Source organism: Gadus morhua, chromosome 18, assembly GCF_902167405.1.
Source record: "Gadus morhua chromosome 18, gadMor3.0, whole genome shotgun sequence".
In the NCBI taxonomy this organism is placed as follows: Eukaryota; Metazoa; Chordata; class Actinopteri; order Gadiformes; family Gadidae; genus Gadus; species Gadus morhua.
Window position 1 is genome coordinate 14,457,795 of NC_044065.1, and position 23,602 is coordinate 14,481,396.

General features: G+C 45.6%; 1 protein-coding gene and 2 long non-coding RNA genes across 3 annotated transcripts; all 3 read right to left on the reverse strand.

Moving 5' to 3' along the window:
* Nucleotides 1–7,520: 7,520 nt before the first annotated feature.
* LOC115530694 (gap junction delta-3 protein-like) lies at nt 7,521–10,790 on the reverse strand. The gene has a single exon (XM_030339390.1). It carries the CDS (start codon nt 9,638–9,640, stop codon nt 8,759–8,761), a length of 882 nt encoding a protein of 293 aa, XP_030195250.1. The 5' UTR covers nt 9,641–10,790; the 3' UTR covers nt 7,521–8,758.
* A 715-nt stretch (nt 10,791–11,505) lies between these two features.
* LOC115531700 (uncharacterized) lies at nt 11,506–17,229 on the reverse strand. The gene is made up of 2 exons (XR_003973916.1): nt 16,777–17,229; nt 11,506–12,018 (listed from the first exon to the last, which is right to left on the reverse strand). It is a non-coding gene; the product is annotated as an uncharacterized LOC115531700 (long non-coding RNA).
* An 8-nt stretch (nt 17,230–17,237) lies between these two features.
* LOC115531699 (uncharacterized) lies at nt 17,238–21,063 on the reverse strand. The gene is made up of 5 exons (XR_003973915.1): nt 20,723–21,063; nt 19,190–19,260; nt 18,928–18,988; nt 17,416–17,531; nt 17,238–17,310 (listed from the first exon to the last, which is right to left on the reverse strand). It is a non-coding gene; the product is annotated as an uncharacterized LOC115531699 (long non-coding RNA).
* Nucleotides 21,064–23,602: the final 2,539 nt, after the last annotated feature.

A 23,602-nucleotide genomic window follows, 5' to 3' on the forward strand; every position in this document is an offset into this window, starting at 1 on the left:
CACCCACACACACACATTGTACTCTCTCTCACACACACACACACAGTTCTTTTACTCTCACACACACACAAACACACTCACGCGTATTGTACTCTCTCTTTGCCTCTCTCTCACAAATACACACACACACACACACACACACACACACACACACACACACACACACACACACACACACACACACAGTACTCACTCTCTCTCTGATTTCTGCACTAAGCACTTTGAGTGTCTCCCAGGGGGTCTGTCTGGGCTTCCTAGCAGGCCTGTCCCAATAATAGACTCAACCTCCTCTCTCTATCTCCCACTATATTTCACTCTCATTGTCTCTCTCTATCTATCATTGTCTCTCACACCGCCCCATCATCGGTGGGTGCAGCATTCCAGAGGCATACTGCTCAACAGTGCGAGCGGGAGTTTGTGTATCTCTCTGTCTGTATTTCTGCATGTCTATATGCATGTGTGTAACTCTATTTCTGTGCGCCCTGGTGTTCTGCTGAGCACTGCTCCAGACCTCGAGACCCATCTGCCGCCCCACACAGCTAACCCACTACCCCCACCACAACCCTCCCCCGGCTCCAGCCCCCCCGGGCCCCCAAAACAACCCCCCCGGCCCCCACCAACTCCACAACCGTGGAGTGAAATATGGCGGCGCAAGGCGCACACTCCTACTACAGCCTCCGCCGGAATCACTCCCAGGCTGGATGCATTATTGAGCATGTGTGCCAACGTGCCGGTCCTGTACAGTGTGTGTTCTCATGTCCTACCGCTGCAGAGGCTGTTTAAGCTACAGAGAGCGGGCTTTAACTGCATCCGCCTACCAGCCGCTCCTCCGCACATCTGGGGCCGTATATCACCGTCCATATATTACTCCCAACCACCGTTTGTCAAGCACCGGTAACGGGGGGGGGGGGGGGGGGGCTCCTTACTTTGTTGGGGAGCCGTGTGTGCGCGTTGTGCACGTGTGTGTGTAAACGTGTATGTGCGTGTCCATCTGTCTGTTTGTTTGACTGCCTGTTTCTGTTTATTTATTTATGCACTGCATTTGTGGGCGTGTGGGTGCATATATGCACTGCATGTGTTTGTGTATGCATGCAGTGTGCGTTTGTGTGTTCACTGTGTGCATGTGTTTTGTGTGTGTTTTTTATCCACAGGATCTGTTTGAGTTTGTGCATATGCGATGCGTTTGTGTTTGTGTATGCCTGTTAGCGTGTGTGTGTGTGTGTGTGTGTGTGTGTGTGTGTGTGTGTGTGTGTGTGTGTGTGTGTGTGTGTGTGTGTATGTGTGTGTGTGTTTGTCTGATTGCAGAGGGACATGATCGTACATCCTCCTCCTCACTCGGTTCTGATCCTCATGTCACATCACATTTCCCCCGCCGTCCCTGGATAAGGGCACAAGAAATGCTGCTGATTGGCTGCAGGTTGTGGACAGGTGGGCGGGCAGACGAGCCAATGAAACACAAACACACACACAAGCACAATTTGAATGCACAGGTCACCAGGTGCAGGTGTTGCAGTGGTGTATGTCTACATGTGGTATGAATCAAGCACGGCCAGACAAGGACTCAGCCTCAGACAGACTCAGACACAGACTCAGACAGAAAGGAAGAAAGACGGTGAGAAACAAAGACGCATTAACCAAACCTATGCGGTAATTGTGTATGCATCAAGCTTGGCTTTGCCTCTCTTGGCCAACAACCCTCTCGCTGCCGGCAAAAAAAATACGCGGAGAAACTTGGTGGGTAACATCGCCACCTATTGGTGAGACTTGGACAACTCCTCCAGACGGCCCAGCCAGCACCAGCTGCTCCAGAGAATGTATGAGACAAATAACCGGCAATATTGACTGCATTCATCATCCGGCTGACAGTAGATCCACAGAAGAAAATTGACACTAGCTCATAAACATCTATCACAGGCCTGTGTATTCTGCCAAGGGTGCTGGGGAGGAGGAATGCTGGCGCTGGTGGAATCAAGCGGGGCATCGGCCTCTATTAGAATACACTCTCCATTGTTTTTTATATTAGATTTGAGTAATCTCTCCCCAAGCTGTGCATTTCCATCACACTTACCCCCGCCCTCTCTCTCTCTCTCTCTCTCTCTCCCCCTCCTCGCCCCCTCTCTCTGGCTTCACCTTCTCCATCTAATCCTCTTTACAATTAAAAATGAGTCAAACGTTCGATCGTTCACACAGAGGCGACAGGCCTCCCTAATTTCGCCGAGGGTGTTTAAGGTTTAAGCTCCTTGCTTAAGGGCCCCTCGGCTGTGTTCTACGAGCAAACGGTCAGAGTGTTTAGTGCTATTCCCCACAGCGTTGCAAACAGCCTTCTTACATGTCCAGTTAAGCAATTTCCCCCCAGTCCGCTCATTTGCCTGTGGAGGGCATTGGGTGGTGGCAGCAAGTGGGTGAGGGGGTGGGTGGGTGTTTGGTTATGAGTGTGCGTCAGTTTGTGTGTTTGGTTATGAGTGTGTGTGTGTGTGTGTGTGTGTGTGTGTGTGTGTGTGTGTGTGTGTGTGTGTGTGTGTGTGTGTGTGTGCGTGTGCGTGTGTGCATGTGTGTGTGTGTGAAGGGAAATCCCCCGAGACCTCTGAGGATAGCTTTGTGCCCACTGGAGTGTAAAGAGCAAGAGCCAGAAAGCACTCTGGACGTTACTTTCTCCCCCCTTCGCCAGCCCCGACACCTCCTCCCCCCCCCCCACTACCACCATGCAACCACTGGACTGCTGGAGAAGATCCAAGATGGATGACCGCGAGCGACTGTCGGGTTGCAGTGTATCCGATAGCCAACGAACCCATAACACGAAGCCGCTGCCTGTCGTCACACTGGCAAAACAAAGATGGACGCTCCTAACCACTGTGTCTGAGGAGAGATATTGAGGACATAATACAATAAACACTCACACATCAAACCATTTACGCCTTCTGAAGGAAGCTAACACTTGAAAGAAACAAATGAATTACATGCATTTGATTGTTATACTTTGTAACAAGGACAAATGAACAAGAACACACAAACAATGTGAATCGTTCATCGAGAACAGCGTTCGTCGTGACGACCGCTCGACAAAACCACTGCTCAACAAAACCCTAATCTTTGAACAAAGACCATGAGTGGGTACTTCAGCATTTTAATATAGAGCCTCAAAGAAACAGAAGGAGGAAAGAGAAATGGAGAAATGGAGAGAGAGAGAGAGAGAGAGAGAGAGAGAGAGAGAGAGAGAGAGAGAGAGAGAGAGAGAGAGAGAGAGAGAGAGAGAGAGAGAGAGAGAGAGAGAGAGAGAGAGAGAGAGAGAGAGAGAGAGAGAGACTCAGTCGTGAAAAATGGGAGTCTTTAGAAGAACTGTCGTGAAGCTCAGTGATCCACACAGCCGTCTCCCCATGGACTGAAACACAGAGAACAGGAGGTAAAGAGAGAGATGGAGGCAAAGACAGATGGGCCAATGGAATAAATATACACAAGCTGTATGCTGTTCACACATACACATACACACATTATAGAAGCAAAGGCAAAATAGTTGTCACCCTCTGTGCTAAGCACCTTGCTGGTTGACTAGCCGCGACTGTGCCTTGTTTATCACAAGGTTGTTTTCATCTAACCTGCTTTCCATATAACCCCATATTTCTGTGTTGCTAATCAGTTTAGTAAAGCGAATTAAAACACCCCCCCCCCCCCCAAAAAAAGATATGCCCCACGGTCCAACAACGCAAGATCGTCAAGGTGACCTTTAGCGAGGGCTCTTAACCTTTACTGTCGCTTCAAATTGTGACTTCAAACCACCAAACATCTCTCGTTGGTTGACCTTATGTTTACCAACCACGAGGTGGGGGGAGGCGTGGGTGGGGGGAGAGAGCGAGCGAGAGGGAGGCTGTCACCCGTCAAGGTGTTCCTGAGCCTGGCAGGATATGATGTTGTTATGCTTGACGGTTCTCAGGTGTGAACGTGTGGAAGCGTTGGGAGGAGCGGCTAAAAATAGAACGCGCCGGAACGACAGAAAGCGAGGAGGTAGGAGAAAAAGAGGAGAGGAGGAGAAAAAGTTCAGACGGCACAAAAAACGCAAACTTCTTCCTCCACCGGCTGTTTCGACGCGTTGCCCCGTGGTTGCCCGGTGGCTTGCGATGAGGTATTTCGGGTTTGTTCGTCACATTCCCCCCCCCCCCCCCCGCGACCGCCGTGATATGGGGGGGTTCAAGGGTCGGGACTGGAGGGAGAGGATAGCACTCCGACATGCAGGGACCTCGGCCCCGCTGTGGCTGTCATCCCCGCTCAGTGTCCGGAAGGCCAGCCAACCAGAACGCAGCAGAACGCGACGGAACGGTCCGGAACACACCGGAATCGAACACGCTAGAATATAACCTAGCACAAAATAACAGAAGAGAACACAACAGAATAGAACAGAACACGACGGAACGGTCCGGAACACACTAGAATAGAACACACCAGAATAGAACAGAATAGAACTAAATGGTCCAGAAGAGAGACTCAACTAGAACAGAGCAGAAGAATATTGAACAGAACATAGAATATAATGTAATAAAACAGCATGGAAATGTACAGAACAGAATAGAATAGCACACACTGGAATACGGTGCAATGGAACACAGCAGTCCTTAACGGAGTGGGACTTGTTGCGGCCATCTGAATGTGGCGTCCTGCATTCAGTTCCCCCAACCCAGCTCGCAATCGGAACCAAGATGGAGCTGAGATGGAGCCAAGATGGCCGCCAGCTGGGCGAACAGGAACCACAGAAGAAGGAAAGTGGGAAAGAACGACAATGAGAACAGTGACCCGCGAATACTAGCCGCTGCAAGGCTTGCGGAGGAAAATGGCGCGCAGGAATTAAACGGAGGCAGGGGGCAAGGGATTGGGTTTGGATGGGTGGATCCGTGGCTGGGTGGGTGTGTGGGTGGGGGTTAGGGGCCCGAGACGGGGGGGGGGCAGGTCGTCTGGCACTGTCTCCGAGCAGAAGATGCGGCGGCATGAAGGACAACCAGCCAATGGGATGTGGGTGTGCGGTGTGGCAGGGAGGGGGGTGGGGGTGGGGGGTGTCAGTGGGTGGGCGAGGAGCGGTCGGTGCTGGTATTTCTGCCCTGTCACATCATGTTAGTGTGCAGCCGAGCGCAACTGCTGAGCACACCACTGTGGACAGCTCAGGACACACCAGACGGGAGACACACACACACACACACACACACACACACACACACACACACACACACACACACACACACACACACACACACACACACACACACACACACACACACACACACACACACACACACACACACAGGCAAACACATCTGCACAAACACACACACACAATGATGCATAAACACAGTCAGCACAGTCGGTGGCTCCGGATGCACCAGGTGAGAGACACACCATTCACGCGTATATGTGCACACACACCCACACACAGACCAAACACACAAAGCCACAAAAATTCACAAGGACATGCAAAATATTAAATTTAAAAAAGAGCACACGCGTTTATAAACACTGTCAGACACTCAGACACAAGACAGACTAAATTTCAACCTTACGTTTTCCTTCACGAGTCCATGCCTACCCTTAGGCACTCAAATGCTTGCATTCAGGCTGACATGGAGACAATGTCATTGTACATTTAACAGACACAAACACACGTATGTGACACGCACACGCACACACACACAGTCATTGTAATGTCCTATGAGGTCTGTCAAGGACATTTGACTTGAGTGAACACAGATGGACCCTGGACAGAGGGCACTCGTGCATTTCTCAATTTCTTGAAAATCACCCTCCGTGCACTCATCTCCTTAAAGGTACCGTGCGTGACATTGAACACCAGCATTGAGAAATAGTTACTACAGTCAAAATTGTACGTGTTGGAGGGAGCAAAGAGAGGGACAGGGTAGAATCTAGTACAATCTCAGTTGTTCCGGCTGGTAAGCTCGCTTCCAGGAATGCAGCAAGCTGCGTTTGCATGCCAATTTGTTTCATATCTTGCAACCTGGCTGGTGTAATAGTGAACCATAACACGAACGATTTAACCCCAGGATGGAGGTGTTGCAGGTGATGCAGTGTTCAAGGAGAGCCAGTATTTCGATTCATTATGTTTTCTTAATTTCTTATGACGAATCGGCATTTTATGATTAAGTAAGCTCAATTTGTTACATATTGTACATCTTCCGGACACACATCCACCTCGATGGAGACTCGATCCAATGAAAAACCCTCATACATTTTTTTACCAAACTCAACCCTCTCAATTTCATTCAAACTCAACCCAGTTGATCAAATTGAAACATAAATGTCTCCTGTTAGATCCTTCTGGCAGGGTTTGGGGTCTTTGGAATTAGCCCCTTTGCTCATGTCTGTATCATTAACATGGGTAACTCAAGAACTAACAACTAATAATTGATGGAGTACCTAGTACCTTACCTCAAAGTCGTTTCTGATTTAATGTTGTAAATATACAAGCAGTGAAGGCCAGGAAGGCCTACAGGCTAGACAGAAAAAAAGCCTGTTTCCTTAACAAAGCACAATCAATGTCAGATCGCTGTCCTTGTCAGTCCAATCAAAAGTGCCCCCCGGACAGCCTTACCTTAGTGACTCAGTACGTCAGCAGATATCCTGGTCCTTTTGACCTGTCACTCAACTGGACAGGGCAGCACGTTAGGGATCGGAGGAGCGAATTATACTCGTTTTTGAAGACGTCGTTTTCTCGAAAGGAGGGAACTTTTGTAGTCAGTCGGTGTGATAAGCGGCAGGTGACCTACATTTCAAGAAACACGAGTCAAAACGTGGAGACAGAGAGGGATGGGAGAAAGGGGGGAATTACAGAGGCATTGGGGGAGACAAACTGACATATACGAAAGTAGAAGGCCAACGCAGACAAGGCGTATAGGGACACGTTTTTTCTTTCCTGTAATCATTTTTGACATTTCCATTTTGTTCTCGCATCGTCCATAAACACCCTGGTTGTATAGTAGCCTAGGCCTAACCGATGCAGAACTATATTTATATTTAATTACCCTACATGGGAAACCACGATATGTATGTGTGTCTCGGAGAAGGGCTTTGCAAAATGAGGCAATAGGCTTATTTTGTCTTTTTAATTAGCCACTGGAACCTCGTAACTATTTCAAAGACAATTTCTTCTTCTTTTTTAATTAGAATGCATTTTAAATTTGACGGTGCACAAATCAGTAGGGGTAAATTGTCGTTTAATTCAATTTACCTGATTGTATTGGCTCATTCAAGGTGCAGCCTAATGGCCTCTGTGAGGCATTCGAACGAGTCGATGGGCTGAGCTCTCCCAGTAGACAACACAACTAGGAGTATACCATAGCTGCAATGCACAAAACAACGGAACCTCATGCAATGAGTGAGAAGCCTCCGGAATTGCACTAACTATGTTAAGCGTTTCTATCCCATTAAGAACAACGCAGCAAGTAAATTGGGCGCGGTAATAGCAGCCGGCGACTGGATTTTTGTGTGAAGCTCTGCTGCCACATAGCGGACACATTACACTCACACTTGAACCCAAAGGCCTTGTTTTATTGTCGCAACTTTTTAAAAAACAAAAGGAGTGGTTCAGTACACACAACCAATTTAATAGGATGTGTCATAAATACAAGTAATAAATATTACATAAATATGGGCGTCAAAATAATCATGATCATAATGTATCATTAATCTCCCACCCACATAGTTGTCCTTCAATTTATTACAGCTTAACAAAAGTATAAACCAAACATATAGATACATTTTTTATTCAACTCGGTATACAAAAAATCTAAATATTGCTAATTTGCAGTTCAAAGTGTCCAAAAAATCAAAGAGGCGTTTTTCAAGTACACCGTAATTCAAATACACTCCATAATTACTTGATGACATGACAAGTCATGCTTAGGATGATGTTCAGTTAAAAAGCATCCAGTTATCCTTGATTGCATCCTTGTCCCAGGACTGATTAAAAGATAAAGGGCTCATCATTGGCACAGCAAAGGAGTCATTGCTGGCTAGTCACGTTTAAACCCCCAGTCTCCAATGTTCGTGGATGAGGATCAGACAAAACCTGTAATCAGCAGCCTCGTCACATCAATCAATCAATCAGTCAGCCAATGAATTCCTGGTCTAGGACTGGCTCTGAGGTACTGTGTAAGGTGCTGTGAACTGTGTTTAGCAGGCCTTCAGTGCATTAATCAGGGATACTGCAACAAAGCTGAACAGCGTTAGTTTCCTTGGGTGTTGTGTGTGTTAATTCACATAATCATAGTCGATTACAACCCCTCTGACCGTCTCTCTCTAGAATCCTCCTAATTAAAATACTAGAGGTGAGTAAAATGTATGTTCCTCCAAGGTAAACCTCGCTTACAAAGCTTTAGGACCACAACAACCACGGACCCGGGTGACTGCAGTCCGTAGCTCAGCGGTCAGAGTGTTTGCCGTCCGATCTTACAATCGCCGGGGATCCCGATGTTCCCCGCAGCCCATATGAGGACTGGGCCCGGGAGGTGACCTCTCACGCTAGGGCTGCACGATATGGAGAAAAATATATCGTATTGTTGTGTTGCGATTTTTGTTCGATCATTGTGTAAGGATTGGGGTGATTTTGTAGTGGAGTGAATCTGCCTAGATCTGTTTGGTAATCCTCTCGCATGGTGCACCACTGGCAAAGGCATCAAAGTGATTTAAAAATAAATAAAAAGTAAGACATTTTTTTGTCTATATTCGCTGTGATGTGCGTATCGTGATTTATCGCAGCCCTGTCTCACGCCATGAAGGACCGGCTGCTGGGGAGCCTGGAGGTCTTGTGTCCGACGCTGGAGGTCTTCCTCGCACCGCTGCTCCTCACGGGGCCTGTCTTCATCCTCGCGCTGCTCAGCGCGCTGTCGGACAGCGCCTTCCCCCCTCCCACAAACCGCAGGTTCGCCTCCTCCTCCTGTTTCCGCAGGTTGCTGAGGCTATGAGACTCGTAGGACCTATCCAGCATGCCGCGCCGCCCCTGTTTCCTGGGGCAGAACCACTTGACAGCGGCGTAGAGGAGCTCCACCAGGCTGGAGGCGGCCGACACCACGCCCACCCCAAAGTAGAACACCAAGAAGACGGTCTTCTCGGCGGGCCTGGAGGTGAAGCAGTCCACCGTGTACGGGCAGGGGTAGCGGCTGCAGGGGAACTGGGCCTCCAGCTTGAAGCCGTACAGCCACCACTGGCCCACCAGCACGCCCACCTCCGCCATCAGGCGGAAGGCCACGTTCACCAGGTAGAGCTGCCTCAGGCGCCTCTCCTCTTGGTTATCCTGGCTGCAGGTGGAGGCGGTGCCGTCGGCGGACGAGGAGGGCTTTTTCTTGGAGACGTGGTGCATGGCGTACATCAGGTAGAGCATTGCCGGGGTGGAGATGAGGATGATGTGGAAGACCCAGAACCGGTACAGGGAGATGGGGAAGGCATGGTCGTAGCACACCTGCTTGCAGCCCGGCTGCAGGGTGTTGCAGGAGAACTCTTCCTGCTCGTCGTCAAACAGGTCAGACGCCACGGTGCCCAGGATCAGAATGCGGAACACGAGCATGATGAAGAGCCAGAAGCGACCCAGCATGGGCGAGTGTGCCTGGAGGTGTTCAAACAGATCACCCAGGAAGCTCCATTCCCCCATGGCGGCGGTGGTAGTAGGGTGGCGATGTCCTTTGAAAGGGGAGTGGGTGTTGGTGTCCCTCGATCAGCTGCGAGTACACCTCTCAGGGCTTTCAACTGATTTCAGGGCTTTTGTTGTCCTGAAACCCACCAAAGTCACATGCATTACAAATGTATACATGTCTGTGTTATTTATTAATTATAAAACTAAAAAGGGAAAAATATAAGGATTTACAAAAAAAGAAAATTAGGTCTAGGAAATGGAAAAAAGTAATATTAGAGAGCTTGCATTGAGTGAACTTAAAAAAAAGAAAAGGAAGTCAGTATAGGTAGCTCAGGGACATGTCTCAATGAATGGCTTTTCATTGTCTTTCATCTGATTATTGACTTTTAAGCAAGCAATCACACTGACTCATCTACTCATCTACTGACCCAGAGAAAACCTTGAAGCACGCTTTAGTACCCAGCTATGTACCCAATACATAGGAGGGCAAGTTATTCACCCGACAAGATTTAAACAACTTCACATTCATCTTCTACATCATTTGATACATCCTCAAACATGTGAATGCCAAGAGACAGAGAAAGAGTGTAACTTACCCAAGTCTCGCTTTTCCTTGACAAAGTCGCTGTGTCAATGAGTTTAGGAGTTCAGTTCTTTTACAGGAGGGAAATGACTGGTCAAAAGGAAATTCCTGCTCTGCTCTAATGGGTTGCCATCAGGGGCCTGATCCTGCTGGCCTGTTTATAACAGAAATGTTTAGATGATGAGCGATAACTTGATGATGAACCCTTTAAAGCCAGTGCCCGAATGAGAGGAAGTTGAGAGGCCGCCAGGACTTGCCAGCTCAGCAGTACCCTATCATATCGCATTCGTTCATTTATTCACTTTCTCTTTCTTTACAAGAGAACTTTGACCAACATGAATAAAGAAATTAAGTTGCGTTCATAAAATGGGTTGTTGTTGCTGACATATGGTTTGAGGATGACCCCTCAAATAATTTGAGACACGGCACCAAGTAAAGTCAAGATCCTGCCGATACAGTCTTCATATCAAACAAGATTTCTCAAGGAAGGGACAATTCTCTCTCAACTCTTTGAGACTTATCTGATTGAGGGGAATACAAAACATAGCACTTGACTCTGAAAAACAGTTAGGCAATTAAATCTATCATGAGGTACAAGATAAGATAAACTTTTGAGTCAATCAAATATTAACCAGACAAAAGATGATCAACTTTATGAACTCCGAATTAAAAGATTTTACCCCTTTATTATTATTATGTATTCAGGGATATTTGTAGAACCTCTGCCGTGCTTTAGTGTAGTTAATTGTTCTTGGTGATCTATCTAAAATTTGATCTATATACTTGTAAATAATATAAAAGCAAAAACTGACCAAATTGTATTTATCCTACACTATTGATATAATTTAGAAAAATCCTCTTAAAGTGAACAGTTTACATATAATTGGCAGATTGTGAATACAGAACAGCATCAATGTATTGTACCTACATTTGAGGTATAAACCTCATTTTGTCTAAAGGTTTATGATTCTGGTAACTACAGCATAATTTAGTGCCAGAAGGCCCTAGTGCTGTTGTTATTTGCCTGGACTACATTTATTGTTGTGTGCCCTGCTGTAAAGGGCATGACACAAATCTTTAATCTAGAGATACAACTTGTAAACGCTGTGCAACCCACTGATTACCTGTTAATTAAACCTGAACTACTTGCTCGCACCCGGTTAGACTTTAGACCAGAAACCAGTTGGAACTGCCCTTGGCATCAATTAAATATAAGATTATGATAATAATAATGATAATCGTTTTTTGTAAAAAATTGATCATCTGAGAATACTGGCTGGAAACCCGAGCAGACTCAATATTTAAGCTCAGCAAAAGTACTTTATTACAGTAAAGCCCCCCAATACAGTGTCGATATCAACATATTTTTACATGCCCTTTTAGTCTGCATAAGGGCCCTATAAAGAAAGATCTGAATGATAAATCATACAATTCTAACAACATTGTGTAAAAATACAGAAACAGGGTTTTATCTGTCCATGCTGCCTCAGAACCAGCAAACAACATTGTTTTTGTGCACTGCATCCATGGTCTCCTGTTCTTGGAAAAACCAGCATCCGATGGGGGGAGACCGTATTCTATGCTACATACATACAGCAGCTGTAGTTATAACAGGGGCAGAGCAAGCCATGGAGTGTTTTCTATGGGTATTTGACACCTGTATGTTCCTGGTTAATCGACGATGCTGCATTAACAACAACTATTGTTGTTTCACTCCCAGCCCTACTTGCCGTTGGGCTGCTTCACAGTCGTAGACCTGCCCTTCTTCCTGTCTCCGTCCTGATGGAGGCACCACAGAGTCGCATGTTGACAACTGAAACAGGAACACAAATCACACTCCAATCAAGGATTTTTGATGAAACAAGGCCAAACAAGGAAGGGTAGGATGAGGAGAGTGAAGAGAGTTGGTATCAGGAGACAAGATCAAAGCGTTGTGTTTAGGTTTGACTCCCCAGCATGTTCCTGGGGTGATTACATCCCGTCTCATCCCAGCCTTGAACCACAACAGTTCCCTGCGGCTCTCGGAGTTGCATGACACCCTTTCGGTTTATTTCATACCATAACAGACTGTCAGCTTTTAAAACCGATCGCTCCACAATAGCCAGGGCCAGCTCTTGAAAACATGGGCCCTAGGCAAGATATTATTTAGGGCTAGCACTAGGAATTAAAACTAAATGGAGGGAGAGGGAGAGAGGAGAGAGCAATAGGGAAATGGGAAGCCTTCGGGAAGACGTGTCCATGAATTATCTTCAATGTCACTCTCTATGAAGAGAGTTTCTTCAAGAGCATTTGTTTCACAAGCCTGTTGGTTTGAATTTACAAAAAATAAAACATTGATTTGCTGTCATGTTTCATGCAAAGTATTATGTAATTATGTACACAGTGTATATATAACTAAGTCCTCTCTCACCAGGGTTTGAATGCAAACAGAGGGGGACATACCTTTTTTTGAATCATTCTTGAATCCACAGCTGTCGCCAACTCAGGCAAGCTACCTATCTTTAGCTTATATCTTGCAAGATATAGCAAGATTTAATGGCGCAATAAACGCCAGATTTGACATGACAAAAGAGAAGAGATTGTCTTTCTGTGGTTGTATGTACATCCATTTTGTACCATACCATCTATGTGTGTGTGTGTATATTTGTGTATGCGTGTAAATGTACATCCATTTGTGTGTTTCTGTGAGAGACTGTTCCTGTGTGTGTGTGTGTGTGTGTGTGTGTGTGTGTGTGTGTGTGTGTGTGTGTGTGTGTGTGTGTGTGTGTGTGTGTGTGTGTGTGTGTGTGTGTGTGTGTGTGTGTGTGTGTGTGTACGTCCATGAGTCTGTGTGTGTGCTTGTGTGTGTGCCTGTGTGTTTGCATGTCCATGAGTTCACCACTCTTTTCCAAGGGGAGGATAACAGCATCGAAAGAGGTGAAAACCATAATGGGCCAATTGCTCTGTCAGTTAGCATTCCTGCGCTTTAAAACCGTACTCCTTAAGACTGAGGTTTTGGAGTTTAACACGCAGCTGCGCACGAGGTTGAACGTGATTGCTGTGCAACGACTCGTAAAGGATCAGCTGATTCCCAGCTGACTCGGTTTAAACTGCTTGGAAACCGGAAGTACTCTGATTTCTAGTAGGCCTATACCCCAGCAGATGCAGTCTTACTTAAAGGTTGTATAGGTGATTTGCTTTTTTGGCCATTTTTGCAAAATTACTTGAAATCCTTATCATAACCCGCTTACAGCCACTGAGTTAGAAGTACTGACATGAAAATTAAACAAGTCAATCATCTGTGGAACGGGCAGGGCTCGAAAAACTCCAGCCAATCATTTCCATTGCCACCGAGTTGCATTGGACAGTAAGTACGTCAATCAAACGGTCGTACTGCAATCCCCCTCCCCCGCGCCCCGCGCGCGACCCCTTCGTGCAGTACTCGTGACCCAGAGCTCGTGACCCAGAGCAAGCTCCTGTTTGTTGTTATCCTGCGGTAGCTACTGGAACTAGTTAATCCACATTTGGACCTAGCAGTAGAAGACAATTTCCATGGCAGACAAGACGCCACCATCCCCACCACCACCACCACCACCACCAGCAAAGAGAAGGAAAACTCTTTTTCAGAGAGTAATTGATAATAAAAACGCTGAAAGAGAAAAACTGAAATCAAGAATAATCCTAGGCGCTGCTTTCGAACGTTGGCGGCAACTGAAGGACGAGAAGGGTCTAAAAACCGATGCTTGTGTGGCGGTTGACCTAGTTTCAAAGTTTATACCGTTTATACTCGGTAATACCGGTGTGGAGACGAGTGTATTACTCGGTGTGAAAATGTCCACACCGCGGCAACCCTAGTGAAAACCAGGACTTCCAATACAATTATATGAAACAAAACTTACATTTTCTAAAAATAGTAATGATTTATGTGACCGTTTAATGTTTATAACATCTGGTCCAACCATTGCAGCGAGAACGTATTCTCAGCAGGGGGTGCAGGGAAAAAAAAAAAATTCAGCCTGCACTAGACTCGCAACTCGTTACATTGATAAAAAAAGATGTATAGCAGCGCAGCTCAATTACACCAGTGCATGCGCGGACAGTTGAAAATCGATCGTTCACATCCAGCTGCTCACAGAACAAGTTTAGCGCACCACCGCTACCCTCACACTTTTTCATATAACCTTTTTTCAGCACTAGGTCATATGAGCATTAAATAAATGCTGCGTCTCAAAATGCCTTGGACAGCAGCGAGGATGACTCGCTTTGCCACGGGCCGAAACAGTTCGGAGCGACCACAGCCAGAGCGAACACAGCGGGGCAGAGGAGTGTCAGGAATATTCTTTGGTGTACACATCAGTACGGCCTATTTGCACTACTGTTTAGTGGCAATGCAGTGTTTTATTCGATGCCTTTTTATTTTCGTATATTATTTCAATGAATACAATTTATTTATTCATAAAAAACGGATCTGGTCTTCAAATCTTTTTTCCAAATATAGGTCGTCTTACAATGGGGTTTGTGTTTATATTCGGACCAATACGGTACAGCGGGCGCTCACATGACGTTAAGCATTTCCTGGTGCATAATGTGACGCTTCAGAACCTAAAATCCCGTTTCTCCCCGTTGACACGACAACACATAACCGGCGTTTTCAGAAATCTCCACTTTGGCCGGAGTTTTTAGAAATGATCGTTTTCTGTGATAAGACAGGGCCTCGGACAGGGGGTGTTGCAGCACCCCCAGCACTCCTACTTCCCGCGGTACTGGGTGCAACTTACAGCTGAATGTAGTGCCATGTTGTTAAACGAAAACCTACGCTAGCCTGGCTCGCTCTCGCGCATCTCTGTTCGCGCTCGTGCATGATTGCGCGTCCAGGTACTTGGAATGGGTGGAGTCAGAGTCAGCGTTGAAGGAGAGGGGGTAGGACCATTTGAGTTGTGTATTTTCAAAATCTGCTGGCGTTTCGCAAATCACCTACCCAACCTTTAATGGTGGATGCATTTTGTGCTATAATTTCCAACAAAAACTTGGGAATGTAAAGTGAACTTTAATATAATAAAACTGTAATAAATAAACATTTTAATAATGTTGACATACATCATGAAATAGTCTAGGCTACTTTTTGTGGAAATCTGAGTCTGGAATCTGCCCTCACCTACGTCAATCAATTACTTGTCATTGATAACCATTTTAGTTAGCCTTGACCTTTTTATGTTTCGTTGAAGGGTATCCTCTGTGCGTTCATTTTTTTTTTTTTACACACAAATCTGTTCTTTGTAGAGTTTTAGTTGGGCACTTTAAGGAACTCCTATATTGTAGCCTGTATTGTACTGAAGGCCTATCTGGTGTAATAAGTGTAAATGTATCATACCTATTAATAATTCATAAAACTAATTCTGTGTTTTGGTTATGATGGAGCCTTGTATGATGTATCATCCTGCAAACTGGTTTAGTCTCCTCTAAAACCACGTCAGTTTTGAGATTAGACTAACACACAGAAAATACGCCCTCTAGTGTCTGATGTGAATTTCTCTGAAGACACAGCAATTGAGATCAAGGTAAAACGCAGATGCAGGTTAAACCACAAGTAAATATGACACAGCACTGGAGCTTAAGACGTCACGTGACTTCTTGAGTTTAAAACCGTATTAAACTCTAAAAAGTGGATAAGATAGCGACAGAGCAATTGCCCCTATAAGTCGGGGCATGTGTAGATTTTCAGTTATGTTTTTAGTTATGTAGATTGTCGGTCTTGTCCACGCCAGTCGCAGGGAGACGTCACATACGAGACAGTCTTTCTCATTGTGTTTTCTCTACAGCCTTTAACTGAACAAATGCACAATAAACGGTCAATCTCTTGAGATGAAAAATTATGATTTAAATCCACAAACAGCATATGTGTAATTAAGGGCATATAAAGACTGGGAAGAGAAAATAATTACTTTCTCTCCATTAAAACCGATCTCAAAAGTCCCGTGGGGGTATACCGGAAAGGGCGGACTTACGAGCTCTATTTATAGACTTGTATATATTGGGGGCGCCCTCTAGTGGCAGTAAAGCTGCATTGTAATTGTTGAACAGTGATGAGTTCTTGAGGAGCAGTCAGCGCACTAGCTGACAGCTGACCTGACCCAGAGGCTGCAGGGGGTACACAATGGTAATTGATCCTTTCAAAGTTCTGAACAGGCAGACGTTGTTCCTGATCAGAGACACCTTTAGAACACAAAGCCTCACTGTTGGTTACGGATAAGATCAGAACAGCAGAACGCTCACTAAAACTCAGTTGATATCAAATTGCCATTAAGGCTTGTTTTTGCAAACAAATTTTAAATTTCTGTTATTTGTGTCTTTCCCCTAACTAAGGCAGGGTTGTGTCATACATGTCATCAATCAGATTAGATCAGATCAATAAGATCGATCTCCCTCATCATCACGCATGTAGGGGCCTCCAGTTTGCAATCCACCTCAAGAAGAGATCCAGCTTTAGGAGGTCTTGAAATGACCAATTGAAGTGTGTTTGACTCCTCCCGGGGCTGACCTCTCCCTGGTGGTCAGTGGTCACCCCGCCCCCGAGAGGGGCCAGCTGGCCTACCTTCACCTCATGCTTGTCATTCCTCCTGAGACACACCTTCCTCTGGCCCGGCATGAAACCTGCAGATCAAATACAAGAAAGGTTCATATTTACTGTGAGGCGTTGGGGCTTTAACACCCCAACCCCACGCTCCCCCAATGCTCACAAGCACTGAGGGCCCTCCCCTCTTCCACCTCATCTCATTGGCTGACTGAAGCACTGGTTTGTTTAAGCACTTGGTCTTTTGCACTTCCACAACAACTTGGTTGTGATGCACTTTCTGCTAGCGTGCGCTTTACTACCACTAATTATATTAACGAATAAAAAACAAAGCTACTCCGCACTATGTCCAGTTTGTGTTTAGAAACTTGCCCGAGCAGCACTTTTTTTGATTGTTTGAGATGGTTGGTGGTTTGCAGTGTCTTCGTCTAAAAGGTTGTGCTTAACGTGAACGTCTCCGGCCCTGATGGCTCACCGCTCTCATGGACCTCTCGTTACACTGGTCAGCTCCTTGTCGACCAAGTAGTTGTAGGAGGCCTGGCTGTACAGTTACTCCTGCATGAGTGAAAGCACAACCACCCAGATCACAAAGGCAGAGTGAACTGAGCTTTATGCTTTGTAGTACCACACCAACCATGGGAGGTTGGCCTAGAGACTAACCCGGACGGGTTGTGTTCTTCATCGTGAAGTTGGTAATCCAGGCCTTACACTCCACACGCTTCTTCTTACTGAAGGGCAGCCGGGCAGGAAATGGATCAGAGGATTCACATAAGGAGCTGGAATAGAAATGAATTTAAGATATACAAATGTCTTAACGATTAGCGTCTTGCACACAGTATAAAGTATAAACAGTAAAATTAAGTCAGTTCAATATTTTGCCAATAGGTGGCAGTGTTGCGACATATTTGGATGATTGATAGCACACATCAATTGTATAGTAAAATGTATTGCATACAAATGCAATTATAGCTGTAGCTCTTTGAAGCACAAACACTACCCGGCACTAGGGGCTATTATCAACTGATGGAAACAGTTTCCTCCAGGAAGTAGAGGTGCAGCAGAAAGTTTGCATGAAGGTTTGTAGAAATTGCTGCAAATTGACACCAATGAAGGTATGTACTCTGAAATCTGTTTTGCAAGACCAGTGACAATAGTCTTAAATTATTCACTTGGGACAGTGCAGGTGACCAACGACCATGTTTGTAGGCCAACACACGTTCCCGAAAAGTAGAGTGGTCAGTATCCGAGGACCGACACCAGTGGGGCCCAACATTTATAAGATATACTTTACAGCCGTCAACTACCATTCCAAACGTGATGGGGTATGGATTTTCGATTATTGATACTTGATTCCGCAGCCAATATCTTGGTTGATCGTCTTCGTTGTCTGATTCACGTCATCATTCTCTGTCCGTCTTATTTACCTTGTGGGTTTGGTAGACTTTCCATCTCCCCTTTCTGACTTGGAATGTGCATTTGTAACTGGTGGCTCTACAGGTATATCATTAACTTGGAGCAGCAGATTTGGGTGGAGAGTGCGCATGGGACGGCTTCCTGTCTCAGGGCTTACCTTATAGACTGGGTTTTCACCAGCTGCTCTCGTACAATATAGACATTCAAGTGAAGTCAGTTCAATATTTGTCCAAAAGGTGGCAGTGTTGTGACATATTTGGATGATTGATAGCATACATCAATTGTATTGTAAAATGTATTGCATAAAATGCAATTATAGCTGTAGCTCTTTGGAGCAGAACACTATCAGGGGCTGTTATCAACAGAAGGAAACCATTTCTAAACCCGTACCTTGATGAAATCGGTTTCACAAGACAAGTGACAATAGTCTTAAATGATTCACTTAGAACAGTGCAGGAGACCGACGACCATGGTCGAACTCTGACGCATGTTAAGAACAAGTAGAGTGGTCAGTAGCCTAGGCCCTACAACAGGGGGGCCAATATACAGTTCAGGCTGCCGTCAACTACCATTCCAAACGAGTGGCTGCTCACCACTGTTTCTTCACCATATAACACCATATAAGGTTTTATGAGAATTAAACACTACAAGCTCAAGCCAAGACGGTCCCAAGGTTTACCTGGGTAAATTAAAACCGAAAACCTATAGGAGTGGCCTATTTACCATTCTGCCTACTTCCAATATAAACTGAAGTCTTACCTGTGTTTGAGAGATTCTTCATGAGCCATCTCCAGAACGCAAGCTCGTTTAACTTGTGTCTCTGTTGGAAAAAAACACGTGTTGAACATTTACCACTCTCCGAGTCATACCTAGCACGAAATGACAGTAGGCCTACATAAAAAGATCAAATTTGTTTTTCATCAATCTCTCGAACCGGTATTTGTGAAAACAAAAATTGCTGAAGTAAAAATTATTTTAGCTTAATCATTTTTAAGGTTGGATACGGAAATCCTGCGCTTACATGGTGGGCCTTTGTCACGTAGGCCTACAGATGATTTATCCCGTAGAGACAACACCACTCCAGCAATGAGCCTTAGAATGAAACAAACGAAAGACCTGAACTATAACAATGTGAGAAACTTGTAGCAGCTATGTCAACACATTTAAGACCGGAATTTCTTAAAAGCATAATTGTATAAAAAAGGCCCCTTCTGATTAAGCTGTAGGCTACAGACCTCCCTCCCTCGGGGAGCATTACTAAACTAATCATCATAGCTAATAATCTAGATCAGGGCTTTAGACACGTTTTTGAGGGAGGAACATGACCAGTTTGCCTGACAACCGCTTACCAATATACAGTATCTCATTATCTCACAGTGCTGTTACCCTCATGGATTAACGTTATTCCCTATAAAACACGTCCATAGATCTTGAGAAGTATCTTCTAAAACTAACAAATATTTAATCTTGAAGGGCACTCTGGGTCAGTGCCCGGGTCACAGACTCTGGGTCACTTCCTGCTCCTTAGAGAGCCAGGATCCTGGTGACACGGTGGATCGTCACGTTCTCCATCCCCTGAGGAGAAGAAGATGGAGCATCGAGGCCAACCCCCTCTCTGAGTCTCTCACACACACTCTCTGACACTGACATCCTGACAATCTCAAGAACACTACCGGTACCTACCAGACATTGGGGATTGTATACACCCACCTATTCTATCATTACACTGTTTACATGCTGCTGCATATAGTGCTATATATTTATGATTACTTTAGTATTTATTACTTTTTAATTAAAACAAAAGAAAAACAAAACTTTTATCTATCTATTTTCGTCACTTTTACATTTCACTGCATACTTGTATGCATGTGAGAAATAAACTCTTGAATCTTAAATCCTGAGGTGAAGGGGATTGGGGGGAGGAGAGGTCAACACAACAGAGTCAGACCTGTGCTGCACGTCATAAACTTTACATTATAAACAGCATTGCATCAGACAAATGCAGAAAAGGAGGAGCCAATGATTGACTGTTAAAATGATTGAAGTTGAATCCCGAGGAGTGCGCCAAGGTGTGCCGTTCTCGATTGGGCCACACTATAAATTGGCAGAGAATTCACTGCCGCACGGACTGGCCTCATGAGACGTGACAGATGTAGCAGAACGCTCATTACTTCATTAGAAGCCAATTCAATATTGATGTATTGATATAGGTTTCATAAGCCCGTGTTTCCCCAGCGTGGGTCAGGCCAGTGAGCAACACAATGTAGACCATACAAACGAATGCTATGCCATGTAATGCAGTACAATACAAAACCCTAACCTTAACCTGCAATTAGAACACAAAGAATATTCAATTTTTAAATATATTTAAAAGGTGTGATATTCCCATGCAAAATAGTGCAGCTATGTTTGGGATTTGTTCTATAAAGATGTTGTATGGACAAAATGTACTCAAATAGGGGTTAGAAATCAGCACAGGATGCCACCATCCGCTGTTGACTTCCATTAGGTTCGAATAATTTGTATGTTTACTGCAGCCGCTCTGCCTCCATACCTCACTGCCTCTGTAATGGACCTCTCCGTCAGGCCTCCGACACCGTGAATAAAACACTCGGGCTGAACCACATGGAGTTTGGAGGGTGTGGAGCTGGGGATTCAGAACAGGGAGTTTGGGTGGGGTTCCTAACAGGTTTGTGGAGACCCTGAAACCACAGATAGGCCTACAACTAGGTCGGGTAAGGGACCGGGTATCTCTTTGTCAGGATCTGCGTGCGGCCAGCCGGTTCTTTCTTCCAACAGGGGGCGACATCGGACAATGTAGTGGCTTAAACTACTTCATTTAAGAATGCTTGATTCTGATTGGCTGGGAGGAGGGCATTAACCCGGCAGGTTGCCCGCTGACTTGTCGGTTCTACTTGCTGCTGACTGAGCACAGCGTCATCAAATAGTAGATCAATACGCCGCTTGTATTTTTTGGAATACTTGATTCTGATTGGCTGCAGGGTGTCCATTAATCCCTGATATACGGTCACCTGCTAAGTAGTTCCAGTCAAATTATCTGTTCAGCATTCAAAACGACGGCTGGAAAATGAATTATACTGTAATCAGGCAAAGCGGTTATATGCTATAGACCCTACAGTATCTGTGGTATAAAGGCTGGGACGAATTTTGAATTATAAATAGGCCTATGTACAAGTATCATGGAATTTTTTAGCCTAAAGTAAAAGCCTAAATAACGAAAATGTACCGTAACTTACGCTAATGAAAACGTTTTGCCACATCTGACATGAGAAACGCTGTGGAAATATCAAACAGTTTTCCCCCCATAATGACCAGTCTGATGATCAATTACTAAAAAAAATAAAAAATCAATACTAACATTATAACTAACTTTCCAATGCTCCTAGCCGTCATTTTTAGAAATCACACAATGCAGCAACCTGTCTGTATCTTTGCCTGTTTATTTGCAGACCAATACTTTTTGCTGAGCTGCATCCGGCCTTAATATTCAGCCTGTCCTGCCACGCACCACCCACACCACAACGCCCGAGGAGGATTTAGACAGAAATCAATAAATGGATCCCATTCACAACTTTGTGTTTCCACAGCTTTTTAGTAAAGTAGGCCTATATTTCTGCACTGACATTTTTATTGTTTTATTTATTCTTCTTCTCCTTATAGGCCTACTTTAGTTTAACATTACTCTTTTAAATGATTGCCCCACCAAGTAAAATGTGATATCTTGCCTATTGAAAGGTGTTGGATGGCTGCTATATCAATAAAGTTGTGTAACAGATGGGGTTGTCATTGCCTGTTTGATGAACTTGGTCTGAGAGTCCGAGTCGGTTGACAAACAACCTCAGTTGGTTCTCCACCTGGACGCTGGGCAGTGGGAGAGGAGGATCATTAGGTACAGATTGAGAATAATTTACCAGAGCCACCAACTACCATTCACAACTGTCAGGTTCTCCGGGCCCTTCTGCCTCAATGTCTGCCTAAACCCGAAAATGGCATAGAGGACAACATAGGACGCGGTGGACTCACTTAAGTTTAACAAAACTTTCTTCATTTATTTTCCAAGTTTTGGAGAATGTTTGTTAGAAGTTTGCCAGTTTTTTTCAGCAGGTTGTCAGCAGTTTGAAAACCAATAGCGTCTATGCAGTCATCTTTACACTGAAGTGCACCAAGTTTAGTTATTTGTTTGGTCCTTTGTCCCGCTCAAACAAAGTCCCCACACCTGGAAGCGTGAATCAATTAAATCCCCTGTCCCATCACCTCACCTGACCTCCACGGCACAGCGCTGCCCTCCCTTGCAATATTTCAAAAACAACTTAAATTCATTAAAGTAATTGCCATTTTCAGCTTTTGACCTCTGTGATCACCCCCCCCCCCCAGGTGTAGTGACTAGCCTCCCAAGGTTTAGTGACCCCAGGTGTAGTGACCCCACCCCCCCAGGTGTAGTGACCCCACCCCCCCAGGTGTAGTGACCCCTCCCCCCCAGGTGTAGTTACCCCTCCCCCTCAGGTGTAGCTACCCCCAGGTGTAGTAACCACACCCCCCCATGCGTATTACCCCTCCCCCAAAGGTGTAGTGACCCCACCCCCACAGGTGTAGTGACCTTTCACCCCCAAAAATATTCTCTCCATCATTTTCTATACCTCCTTTTTCTCGATTTTATATTCTCTCCATCATTGTGTGTTGGCAGTATCTATTCATCTGGACAGGAAACAATAAAGCATAACCAAAAATCGCATGAAGTGAAAATATATCATTTCAATATTAAAGATTCCCTATTAAAGATTTCACTATTATTCCACATGTTCAGGGAGGACTTTGATAAAGTAGAGGGCAGTATAACGAGGAAAGGGCCGGAACAGAAGGTTGGATTCACAGCGGTGTTGATCCAACAGGGGGCATGCGTGCTACTCCCAAAGAGCTGTGTCCTACACCCTGCTGTGAAGGCTCGGGTGGAGGGGCCCACCCGAGGGCCCCTGGAAGGGCCTCCCCAGCACCCCACACTCGTTGCTATTCCTCGTCTTCTTCACCGACCCTCAAAGAGCTCGGACACCACCCGGTCGGCCACCTCGACCAAACGTCTCCCCCTCACCATGGTGACGGAAGAGAAGGGGGGGGGACGAGGACAAGGAAAACAGAGCAAGCTCAGTTAAGACCCTGCATCTTCTGGCATTCATAAACACACACCTCCATCACCCAGCGACTCCGTCATAAATCCCAATCCCAGTGACACCTAGTGGCCGGGACAGCGGCCAAGCCGGCGCCGCCGCCGCCAGGGGCACGGCTTCTCACTCGTACGATCGATCCCCATACATCTAATGGCTGTCGAGAAAAACAGAGTCCCAGCCCGTCCATACAAGCTACTATATATCTAATTACCCAGCGCCGCTTCTCAGGGCCCTGCTGTGCTGCGACTGGA

Excerpts from the sequence above, each read along its gene's own strand:
- LOC115530694 (XM_030339390.1), bottom strand. The coding sequence starts at position 9,640 with ATGGGGGAATGGAGCTTCCTGGGTGATCTGTTTGAACACCTCCAGGCA.